The sequence below is a fragment of the Pogoniulus pusillus genome, chromosome 37 (genome assembly GCF_015220805.1).
Source record: "Pogoniulus pusillus isolate bPogPus1 chromosome 37, bPogPus1.pri, whole genome shotgun sequence".
Lineage (NCBI taxonomy): Eukaryota > Metazoa > Chordata > Aves > Piciformes > Lybiidae > Pogoniulus > Pogoniulus pusillus.
This window is the reverse complement of record NC_087300.1, coordinates 3,842,936-3,855,569: the sequence shown is the minus strand read 5'-3', so window position 1 is coordinate 3,855,569 and position 12,634 is coordinate 3,842,936. Positions and strand designations below refer to the sequence as shown.

The 12,634-nt window shown below is 46.9% G+C and overlaps 1 protein-coding gene across 8 annotated transcripts in view; it reads right to left on the bottom strand.

The window, feature by feature from the left end:
• LOC135190996 (zinc finger MYM-type protein 4-like) overlaps positions 1-11,357 on the bottom strand; it is a 55,095-nt gene extending 43,738 nt beyond the window's left edge. For 5 of the 8 annotated variants that reach the window (XM_064172910.1, XM_064172911.1, XM_064172916.1 and 2 more), the window contains exons 1-2: positions 11,131-11,357; positions 131-203 (exon numbers count right to left, since the gene is read on the bottom strand). In XM_064172910.1, coding sequence (XP_064028980.1) covers positions 131-203; positions 11,131-11,172 — 115 coding nt within the window. In that variant the 5' untranslated portion in view covers positions 11,173-11,357. Of the gene's footprint in view, positions 1-130; positions 204-1,953; positions 2,024-11,130 lie in introns of all 8 variants that reach the window. The other 3 variants (XM_064172914.1, XM_064172917.1, XM_064172912.1) reach the window with 3 other exon arrangements.
• Positions 11,358-12,634: the final 1,277 nt, after the last annotated feature.

The window sequence follows — 12,634 nt, the reverse complement described above, 5'->3', positions numbered from 1 at the left end:
GGTTCTGCCACCACCCTGGTTAACTCCCATCTCCAAACCCCAGGGATTCCTCCTCCTCTGGTGATAACAAGGCTTTTAATAATAGGTGATCAAAGCATAAATGCTATTATTATTATTAGGAAAAGAATACCTGTGGCAGTCTGGGTCTCTCTAACTCTTTCATTCAAAGAAATGACAACATGCACATCAGCACCAGGGGACACCTGCAAGAGTGCATTAGGGACTACCATAAATATTTTGGACAGGTTAGAAAACATTTACAATCTATCTGGAAGGAATCCAAGACACTTCCCCAGCACAAGGTAAATCTCAGAAGCCAAACCAAAGCAGTGCCTCTATTGTTTCTTTTCTCTTTCTTTTGTGAAGCCACCAAAAGAAGAGATCATCTGGGGCTGGACTAGATGATCTTTGAAGGTCCCTTCTGACTCCTATAATTCTGTGATCTTGAATATATTTTCTTCCTTTAAAAAGTTTTTAGGGTTGAGGAGAAGATCTGTGTCTGTGTTCTAAAGCTTCTGGAGGAAAAGCAGCTGATAAAATCCAAAGTCTCATCTAATCCACCATCGAATTGCTGATGGACAGCACCAGAACTCCCACATGGTGTAAATCCAAAGAAAGGAAACTAGGGAGAAGTGTTTGCATGCTTGTGTGTGTGGCTATAGAGACATGTATGTAGCTACATACACGTAAAGGTATATATAGAGATACAGACATCTCTCTCTATATATATAACAAATACATTACTCATTCCATAACAGTCTATAACTGGACTGTACCCTGAAATGAGGACTCATACACTTCTCTTTCCAATCTCAATTATAAATACTTCTACTCCTCTCCTGAATTCTCTTCCTATCTTTAACACTATCTCAGAAGGAAACAAGGCTCTGAGCAACCTGGTCCAGTGGAAGGTGTCCCTGCCCATGGCAGGGGGGTTGAAACTAAATGATGTGTAATGTCTCCTCCAACCTAAACACTTCTATGAATCTATAAATTAGTAGGATTTCTGAGAGGCAAACATGGAAGTGATTCACCAGCTGAGATTTGCTATGGGCCTTCTCTGACAAATCTCAGAAGAGGCACCTCAATACCCCAGATTAGGTCCTAAGCAACTACAGAATGGAAAGTATCAGGACCAGAAAGTTTTCTGTTCAAACAACTCTGGGCTTCAACTCAGTCCTCAAAACACAACCCAAAACTCCAGAATACCATTATTTTAAAACACTTTCCTTCAATCACTTTGCCTAATCATTTGCCAAGGAAAAAACTAACCATGCACTAAAAACAACTGAAGTTCTTTGAAGCAGGTCAGCACTTCCTAAGAGCATAGGACAGAACAGTTTTAAGTTTGATATCAGCAAAATTAAATGTTGAATTTCCTAAGAGTTTAGGACAGAGCAGTTTTAGGTTGATATTAGCAAAATTAAACGTTTTATATTTATGTTTCTTAGGGACTCTACCTCATCAGCCACCACTGCACACAAAGCCATGCTTTGCCTGCTCAGATTGGAATAAGCAAATGAAAGAGTAATATAGAAATGGTGATCAAAAAAAAACAGGAATCCCTGAAAGAAATGTGGTTTGATTTAAATTAACTTCTCCTTACAGAAAGACAGTACTTTTATTAAATAAAAATAATTCCACTAGGTATGCCACTATTTTTTACAGCTACATATTGGACCCTTGGCAAGTGGTGTCACATCCTCAGCACCTGCAGCAGCGACAGAAGGGCACTATTTACACTTCAATACAACAGGCTCATTCGAAACAACTAAAAACCCCATTCAAATACTTTAAAGGCATTTAAAGTTGCCATAGCATCCATAAATCAAATAGTTAAGAGATTACTTTTGTGCAGTATCAAGAGAGAAGCTGCCTGAAGGCTACAACCTTGTTTTCTATGCAAAACAGAGAGTTTATGTTAAAGAAACCCCAAACAACAGCTTTACATACACAGGCACATGGCTTTCTAGCAAGCCTTCTGAAGTTGGATCCTAGGTTTTACTGCATCCACGAGCAAACTCTGGAAAAGAAGCAGATATTAAGAAAGCTGCAATTCAAACCAGTGAGAGATGATTCTCAGTTTCTTGTCTGCAGTTTCCTTATCCCTCCAGACACAATCTAACCCTCCCCACTTGCACTGATAAGGAAGGCATCATTAAAAAACAAACCAAACCAAACCAAACCCGAAAGAACCGTTTAAATTGCAAGTGCTGTTTTCGAAGCAGGTGTGCAGCGTTCAGGAAGCATCCCCTGACCTTTTTCCACATGACATCCCTGGGAGAGATGCCAGGCAGGCAGCCAGCCGCGCTGCACCTCCGCCACGGCAAAACTCCGCCGTACAAGCAGGATTCGGCAGCGCAGCTCTCCCAAGGCTGCCTTTTTTTCCCCCCCCTTTTCTTTCCCCCTCCCATCAAAACCCAGACAAGAGCTACGGATTCATACCTTTGGAGCACCTAGGGAGGGAAGAGCAGAGGGTAACAAAGAGGCAGGCTGCTGCAGATACCTGCTACAGGAAAAGAACCGCTGCGGCAGGAAGAGAACCCGGCGGGGTCAAGCGAGCCATAGAGCTGGGCGAGCGGAGCTGGGCCTGCAGAGCCCCCTAGCCGCCCCGGCTCCAGGCTGGACCTCCACGGTAGATGGGCAGACAGACAACCAGCCAGCCACCCACGAGCCTGGCACCCCGGCAGTCCCCACAGCCTGCTGGCAGGGGGGTGACAGGTCACGCTTGATGGGGAGCAGGGCTGAGTGGGGGGCACAGCGTTCAGCCTGGCAGCTCCTGCAAGCTGCGTCCTGGAGGGCGTCAGAGCCTCGCTCAAGACTGAAAGATTGATTCTGACCTAGGGGAGGGGTAGTTCAAGGGGTGCTGTAAAGGCCAGTCCCAAACGATCCTCTGCACACGGACAAAGGCAGGCAATTCTCAGTCTTTCGAGGCTTTCTGCTCAAGAAAAGCTTTTTCCTTGCACCTCATTTAAGCAGCTTTGACTTGTAAGTGTCGGGGAAGCAGCTCCAGGCTCATGCTGCTGCCCTTTCCCTTTGAGCGGTCTGAGCATCCTGAACGATTCACCCGAAATCCTGGGGAGCAGCTCAGCACACGACTGCCTTTCCCCTTTCTCTCACACTCTGACATTCCTGACTTTTCTGGCCGTTCCCAGGCTAATTCCACGCACAGCCCCTGCCCACCTCACGGTTTCCATACCCACTCAACACACCCAAGCCGCAGGCTCCGTGGGGCCGGGGAGATGAGCCTGTTGAACACGCAGAAAGTTAAGAGCACACCTCACTTCTTTTTTCTGAATGACTGCTGGTTTGAATCCATCCCTACAAACACCAGAGGGGGATCAGAGCCCTCCTCCCACCCGCCCACAATTTACGAGGGTTTGAGAAGGAAGCAGCCCCACAGGGGCAGGTTTCACCTTGCAATGGTTTTTGCAGAGACACCAGAGTTTGATCTGCTGATCTGAAGCCTGCCAGACGTGTGGGCTTTGCAAATTAGCAAAACACACGCAGACACAAAGCACACCTGAAGCAAAGACAAACCCAGGCATCCACAAGAAAGGGGTTTTCAAACCCTCACCCCTGGCTACACACTGAACTTTCCGGCTGCTGATTAAGACGCTGCGAGCAGCCGCTGAGATTTTGGTTACACTACAGGCAGCTGGAACTAGGAGAATTTCTGGTTTCACAGATTCATAGAATGGTTTAAGTTGTAAGTGACCTTAAAGGTCGTCCAGTTCCAACCCCCTGCCATGGGCAGGGACGTCTTCCACTAGAGCTCAAAGCCCCAGCCAGCCTGGCCAACCTCCAGGGAGGGAGCATCCACAACCTCCCTGCGCAACCTGCTCCACTATCTCACCACCCTCACTGGAAACAATTTCTTTGTAATCTCCAGTCTGAATCTCCCCTCTTCCAACTCAAATCCATTCCTTCTCGTTCTATCACTACAAGACCTTGTAAAAAGTCCCTCCCCAGCTTTCTTGTAGGTCCCCTGCAAGTACTGAAGTTACATGGATATAAAAAAATCACTAAAACCAGAGCAGGATCCATGACCCTAAGGATGTTAAGCTTCTGCTGTGATACTCAGCAAGTCATTAATTCCAACCAAATGTTTTCAGTTCAGGTACACATCTGAGCACCTCACAAGAAGACGGCATTTTTCAGATGACAAAACACATACTTTTGGCCAAAGCTTTCAAAAGTGTAGCTATTTAGAGATTCTGCTCTGCAAAGCACACAATCCCCTTAATTCCACTTAATTCAGAAGCTGAGTAGCTCATTAACACAGCAAACCCCTCACCATGCCTTTGAAGGGGATGCCAGTTAGTATTACACAACTAGGAGGCAAGGAGGGTAACAGTTTGGTGTGGAGGACCAGTACCACCACCTTGGAGAGATCCTTGTATCCAATGTCTCCCCCAAAAGGATAATTAACCATGTTAGTAATTGCTTGCTGCTAATTATAATACCAACAGGAAAAAAAACCAAAGCAAACCAAACCCCAAACCACCCACCTCTATAGATTAATCTCTGTAGAAAGTCAAAGATGTAGAAAACCTGTTGTCTGCTCCTGATTAGATTTTGGCCTCAAATAAGAATCCTACAAGATGGCTTTGCATGCAAATGAGGAGGATTTACAACTGTAGCACCTTCTGCTTGTTGATAAACACAGCAGGGCTGATCAGCCCTCCCTCACAGAATGGTTTATACGTTAATGGGCCCACACTTGGTGAATCATCTCATCTACCACTAGGTACTGCAAGTCTTTTCCCTTCCTTTAAGAGTTCAGTGCCAACAACAATCAGTGGTGAAGGCTGGGGAGCCTGTCTGTGTATTCATTTCTATTTCACTATTTCTGCCCTTAAAGAGAGGCAAGCAATCAGTTATCTACTTTATTCTTCAAAGTACCTTCCTAACTCAGGCTTCTGTTTTGCCTGTTCCACTTCTCTTCCACATCCCTGTACAGTTCTATGATTTCCTCTCCTGCTCTCCCAAAAACTTCCTCTTTCAGATGGCTACAATTCCAGTCTCCTGTGTAGCTGTTGCCCTGGTTGGCTTCCACCTTTTCCTATAGGCAGTGGTTGTTACAAAAGGCAGCTTAGTTGGGTGTTCCACTTTCTTTGCAGATATTGCTACATGTTTCCAAGGCTCTTCAGAACAAAGTGCCTGAACGCCTGGAAAAACAGGCAGAAAAACCCTACTGGTGATGTGATCAAAGCCCCTCTACAAAACTCCTGTGAGTCCTTCACCAAGTGCTTACGTGCTGCCCTGTTAGGGGAACAAACAGGACATGTCTGCAAGGACACTCCCAACTATCACAGCAAGCCACTAAAAACACTGGCCCAGGTCTGCTTGATTCTTTTGTCTGCAAATAATTGATGGAACTAAAGTTTGCCTTATCCAGGCATCCTCAAGCTTTCTTAAGATGTACTTAACCAACCCATTTGAGACAGAAATTTTAGACAGAAACCATAACAAAGTTGTATATTTTTTCATAGGGCACTTCACACATCCTAAGCAGGCAATATTAAACATCACAAAGACTTAGTAACAGCCTGCCTTACCTAGGCTCTGTTTCATAAAAGCCTTCTTGGTGCAAACAGCACTAATAAAGAGGAAATTTTCCCATTCACTTCTTAGACTGTCAGAACAACTACCAAGACTTAAAAAAAAAAAACCACCAAACACAAACCCAAACCTAAACAAGTCACTCAAAATAAGAAATTTTCTCCTGTGGGACCTAACTCTGTACAGCTGCTCTAATTCTGACTCATGTTCTTCTCACCTAAATGTAGACAACTAAACATTAGTTTATTAGGTTAGTGATTCAGGTTTCCTTTCTTTGCAATGGAAATGAAAAGATTCCTGCAGCAGCAATTCTTCCTTGGGGTTGTTGTTGTGGCCAAAGTGCAGAACCCTGCATTTGGCCTTGTTAAATCTCATCTCATTGGCCTCTGCCCATCCATCCAGCAGTGCTGCAGGCTGGGGACAGGGTGGCTGGAGAGCAGCCCCAAAGAAAGGGACCTGCAGGTGCTGGTAGATAGTAGCTGAAGCCAGCAGTGTGCCCAGGTGGCCAAGAGAGCCAATGGCACCCTGACCTGTATCAAGAACAGTGTGGCCAGTAGGCTGAGGGAGGTTATTCTTCCCCTGTACTCAACACTGCTCAGGCCAAACCTGAGTGCTGTGTCCAGTTCTGGGCCCCTCAATTCAAGAGAGATGTTGAGATACTGTAATGTGTCCAGAGAAGGGTGACAAAGCTGGTGAGAGGCCTGGAACACAAACCCTATGAGGAGAGGCTGAGAGAGCTGGGGGTGTGCAGCCTGGAAAAGCAGATGCTCAGGGTAGACCTCATTGCTGTCTACAACTACCTGAAGGGAGGTTCCAGCCAGGTGGGGTTGGCCTCTTCTTCCAGGCAACCAGAAATAGATCAAGGAGACACAGTCTCAAGTTGTGCCAGGGGAGGTCTAGGCTGGATGTTAGGAGGAAGTTCTTGCCAGACAGAGTGACTGGCATTGGAATGGGCTGCCCAGAGAGGTAGTGGAGTCACTGTCTCCAGAGGCATTGAAGAAAAGACTAGATGAGGCACTTAGTGCCATGGTCTAGTTGTTTGGATAGAGTTGGGTGCTAGGTTGGACTGGATGATCTTGGAGATCTCTTCCAACCTGGTTGATTCTATGATTCTCCTGTCCTGGAACTGGGCAAGTGGTCTCATCTCTTAGAGTGATGGCAGAAAGTGTCCAGAGATCAGTGTCCTTTTCTGTGACTATAGCTTCCAGTGTAAAGATTAGACTCAAGTTGTACCAGGAGAGGTTTAAGTTGGACATCAGAAAAAACTTTTTTACTGAAAGGGTCCTCAAACATTTCAACAGGCTGCCCAGGGAGGTGGTGGAATCCTCATCCCTGGAGGTGTTTAGAAGACGCAAGAATGTGGTGCTGAGGGCCATGGTTTAGCACCAGCCTTGGTAGAGTTAGGAGAATGGTTGGACTGGATGATCTTAAAGGGCTTTTCCAACCAAAATGATTCTATGACTGCAAACAGGAAACATTCATTTCTACACTCTCCTCTACACTGGAAAGTAAAGCAAACAATCTCCTGCCCCAACTCTTTGTCTTGTATTCCTCATCTACAGCATGCACAGACTGCTTCAGCCCAGACTGACCCACAGAGGAAACTCTGCCGAAGAGTCTAAGACTCCTGCACCTTGCTGGTGCTCTCCTACACCACTCTCTCAGGGAGGTTGGGCTTTCTGACCACCAGTGTGTGCAGCAAAATCCAAACCATAAAGATTGAGTCTTCAGCAACTGCCAAGTCTGATGGCACTCAGATTCAAGTACTGAGCTAACTCAGGATCAAAAACTCAGATTTTTTGAGGCTCTTCAAGCTCTTAGAAAGCTTTAAATACTTCTCTGAATCTGGAGCAGCTATCAAAAGGGAAAGAGACCAAATGGAATATTTAAGGTTTGGTTCAATCATCCAAAATCTGATGGAATCACCTTTGGTTAGAATAACTGATTATTATACCTTTTTTTACTAAAAACTTTAAGGGTATGAGAGAAAAAAAAAACAACACTTGAAAATTATCTAATGTACATGTAAGCCCTGTAATAACAGTTCAAGCTACTTTTCATATTAAACAGATATATCCAAAGCATATAGCAAATGTGGCAATCAAAACTGAAGACACTACCAGTAAGAACACATCCTGTAGGTTTTGGATCAGTATCAGCTATGGAAAGCAAAGTTATTGTCTTTTAAAAGTTTTATTTTCCTTTGAAACTTCTCAGCAGCACTTCCAGAGAGTCAAAAGAAAAGAATATGTCAACAGAAGTGACTTGTTCTAGGTCATGAGGTTAGCATCAGTATGACACTCAAATTGGTCTCCCTTTTCCTTTCAAGAGCAGCTGGTGACAGCAGATTTCTATCTCATTCCAACTCAGCTGCCATGTGGTTTTTGCTTCAGCCTGGTAGGAGCTTCTAGAAATAGAGTAAATGCTCCTGGGATCAGCAACATGCAAGGATTAGCTCATCACCACCTCATTTCTACAGCACTCATGAAACACTCTACTGGACCTTTCCAACAACAGAGCTCATTTTAACCTCAAGTTATTTTCCCAGATTGACTCTTGCAGACTCTTTTTTATGTTTCCACTGGACAACCAATTAAAGCCCCCAACCTTGCAGGTGTACTCTGCCCAACTCCCTCTTCTGCTCCTGGGGGAAACACCTTTTTTTTTTTAAAAGAGGGAAGGCAGAACACTAACAGACATGGAGAGCACAAACAATTCCAGTAGCGTGCTTTGACAAGGTATTTTCTGCTGGAGAAGCCTTAATTGAAGAGCTTAGATGATTGTAGAATAAATTGTAGGAGTGAAAGCAGGAGTGAAGTACAGGAGCACTGCTTTTATGTTGTTACAACACTTGTGAGACAGATGATGGAAATCATCTGAACAGTCACTGACAAAGAACCCTGAAGAACATTCATGACATTAAACTTGCTACATGACTTATTCAGGGAAAAGCCAAGGTGAATTGGAATGTGTGGAAGGAATGATGGGATCCAACAGTCATTTAATGAGAGAAAAGTAGAGCTAACCTCTTCAAGAACATTTGGAGTGATTTCAGCATTCACTTCTGCCATGCTCATCATCATTCCCTAGGGACAGGGTCAGGCACACTATAAAGGCATGGATAAGACATGGGGCAATGCCTTCAAACTGGAAGAAGATGGATTTAGATGAGACATTAGGAAGAAATCCTTTCTCAGGAAGGTGGTGAGGCACTACAACAGGTTGCCCAAAGAACTGTGCAGGCTTCAAGCCTGGAAGTGTTCAAAGTCAGCCCTGAACAACCTGGTCTAGTAGGAGGTGTTTCTGTCCATGGCAAGCGGATTAGAAGTAGATGATCATTGAAGCCTCTTCCAACTAAAGCTATTTGATGATTCTATGATTTTGAAGCCTATCACCATGACCTCCCACAGAACAGGAAATGAAGCTCTATGGGAGAGAGAAGTGGGATATGAAGGTCTTCCAGGACCTTGTTAATTAAGGCTTTAATGGAAGACACCCAAGTGTGCTGTATTTACGGTACATTAATCGCATTCTTCACAGGTCCCATTCAAGCAGCCAGGAAAGATTCACTGCTTCCCACGTTCCTCAAGAACATTTTGGTGCATAAACTAGTTTTGGGTTGGGGAAGGAGATGAGAAAATTCACCTCCCAGACTTTGAAGATGACAGACTGATAGAATGCAGTGCACTGGTGCTAACTATTTATTTTTACATCTCACAGGAACCTTCCTGGCAGAGCCAAGATTAACCTCTCTGTCAGGCTTGGGATGGGAAGGTATTTTCCATCAAGCTACACTGGCAAGCTGTGTTTCCTTTTTCCTTACTAACTTTCCTGAATTATCCCTAAAATTTTACTTAAGAAGTTCTCTGCTTCTGCAGGAGTGAAGAATGTTGTCAGTGCCACCAGCCATAATGTACAGGGGCACATGGAGCAGTAACTGATAAAGACTGACCTCCAGCCCAGGGGATGAATTGGCTGACCCATTGAGAAATCTTTTTTTCTGAAGATCAGTGAAGGTGATACTAACTTGATGATACTTTTTTTGTTGTCCCTCAACAGATAACTGGGAAGCTTAAGCAAAAGGCAATGTCCGTTTCTTCCACTGGTAATAGCAAGGAACTTGATGGATAAATTGAGCATGCCAAGGAATCGAGCATGAAGAGACCACTAGGCACAAGGACAGAGACCATACAACCTCTTCAAGCAACCTGTTTCAATGCTTGACTGTCCTCAGGGTGTAAAAGACTTTCCATATATCCACTACCATTTCAGTGACTGAGAATGATGTTTAACTTAACTGTCTGACATGCAGCCATTTAGCTTCTAACTTCTTGCAGCCAATATTTTGAACTACCCAAGACTTATGCTGCTATGTAGCATCTATGAGAAATTCCACTAATTCTTTGGGTTTGCTCATAAAGAGGTGCAAAAATGAAGACACAGCTCTAAAACAGCTTGCTGGTGATGTTGCTTGACTGCTGGGCAGTTGTGGGCATGAACATCTGTGTAATTCCTCCAGTTATATGCTGGGAGGTCAACTGCTCTGTTTAGCAGCGGTTAGCATCACTGCAATCACAAGTTTCATGTACCCTGAAATAGATTCAGCAAATGAAACTTCTCTTGCACAGAGGAATGGGAAACTTGAGCTCACGTTCTTGTTTTTCTCAGTGGTGGAGAATGGGAAAACTTCTTCATCTTTGGGAAAAGAGAACCAGATAGCTCAGTCTCGATGTGGACAATGGAGTCTTCCACACATCTACCAATGTGATTTAACCACATCCCTATCAGAAAGCTTCTCTTCAGAAGCTGCATACATGCAGGAAAGATGACATGAATGGTTCTAAGATTATCTTGAACATTGCTTAAAAAGTTGCTCTCCTCCAGGACCTACAAGATGTGGGCCACAAAGAACCTTCCATTTGTTTAAAAGATGAAGTATTTCTTCAAGTAGATGAGTACATTCAACATGCTTACAGACCAAGCTGTAGGATTAACGTGGCCAATGGCACTGCCACCATGAATACAGCTTGAGTACCTAAGGCTGGATAAACTGTCGCCTTGGCTGACTATGGTTAGAGATGGACAATTGAAACAAACTAAAGATGCAGCCAGAATATTGTGTTTTAAACAAGGAGACAGGCAGTGATGATAGATCCTAGTTAGAGGTTAGTTTATTATTGAAGTGATGTCAAGATGCTTACAAAAACGATGCCTGGGCACAGAGCTTAAGGAGAACTAAGAACTAAAGAGACCTTGAGAGGCAGCGTGGCCAGGAGGCCAGCGGGGACAGCACTGCTCGCCGGCCTACAGTGAGCGGGCAGCAGCCGCGCACCGGCCGGGGGCCGCTTACCCCCGGGCTGGAGGGGGCTTCTCGCACACGGGCTCTGGCCGCTGGCCCCCCCCGCCCAACGGGGCTGCCCATCAGGGCGCCAGACAGTGGCGGGAGCCGCGGGGCCTCTTACGCCGCATCCCCGCGGCCGCCCCGGCCCTGGCCTCGGCCCCCTCCCCGCCGGAGCCCGCCCCTTGACCCCTCCCCTCTGACCTCCCCTGGCGCCCCCCACTCACCCTGCCGCGGGGGCCGGGCCCCTCCTCCTTGGCCTCCGCCATGCTGCGCCCCCCCCTCAGCTGTCCCAGCCCGGGCCGAGGGGCCGCGGGGGTCACTCCCTCTCAGCCTTCCCCCTCCTCCTTGGGGGGCGCCGCGGGGAGGGTCCGCGGGGTGCCGGGGCCGACCCCGCGCCGTGCTGCGGAAGGAGGGGGCTGGCGCGGGGGGGTCCGGCGGCTCCCTCGGGGCGGCGGGGGAGGGGGGGGGGCAGTCGGACCCGCCAGGCCGCGAACCTCTTAAAGCTGCACCGACCAGCCCAGCGCGGGGCCCCAGCGCGCATGCGCCAGGCGGCTGCGCACGGCCGCGCCGCCCCGCCCCCCGCGCGCCCCGCGCCGGCGCAGTGCGGCCCCCCCGGGCCAGGCCCCCCCGGGCCAGGCCCCCTGCGTGCCCCTGGGCGCTGAGGGCGGAGTGGGGGCAGGGCGTTGGGGGCGGTCAAGAGAGGGCACCCTTGGGGTGGATTTGGGGCAGGAGGTGTGAGGCGCGACCTCGAATGTGTGGCGACCTCGTGGGCCTCGAGTGGCGCTATGGTGGCTGCGAAGCCTGGGACCTCATGGCGGGGCGGCTGGGCCTGCCTTGTGGTGGGGACTGCTGGTGGCCAGCTGCTGTCGTTCTGTGGGCAGGCTGGGCCTCACCCCGCGCTCCTCTAGGCCGTGATGTGGTGACCTCACCTCTGCCACGAGGCTACAGCGCCTGCCTCATGGCATGACACGACACCTCCCTGGTACCATGTTCACCCCGTGCTCCCGAGCATCCTGCTTGCCCCTGGGCATTCAGCCTTGTGATGAGGCTGCCTCAGAGGATGGATCCAGTGGTGTAGCCCAGAAGCTGATGCATTGGACCTGGGGCCTTCCTGTTGGAGAGGGTATGTATTTATTCAAGATGATGCTCAACACAGTAAAAACCACAATTCAACAGAGTGATTGTGTTCCAAACCCAAAGCAATGAAAGATTTTAACACACCTTTCACCCCACTGTTCATTTTGTACTATAAAGATTTTAAGCTCTTTCTTCTTGTGCTGAATCTACCACACAGTGGCTTTGAAGACAGCGTGGAGTATGTGCAGGACATAGTTTGTTCCCTTCATTGGAATCAGCCTGATGAGTATATTCCTAACTGGTTTTTATTTGCTCTGCCTCTGCATTGCTACTCACGAATGAGCCATTATGGAATTAATTTCTGTTTAATTAATTTGATGTTTGTTGCTGCAACAGTAAACCAGCCATGGGTGGTTTATATTTGTCCACCTTTTTCCTCATCTGATGTTGATCAGAAGTTCATACATGGAGTGGTTTCTACAGATGCTAAAAACTTAATCCAGTGAAGATTTGCATATCTGAGAGGTCACATTTTGATCTTTCAGGTTAAAACCTAAATATTTAAAGCTTTATAATGTTGCTTGTCATTTTCCTGCTTTCTAGTAATTAAGACTCACTCAAAAATTAGCAGGGTGTAGGCCTAGTAGGAGA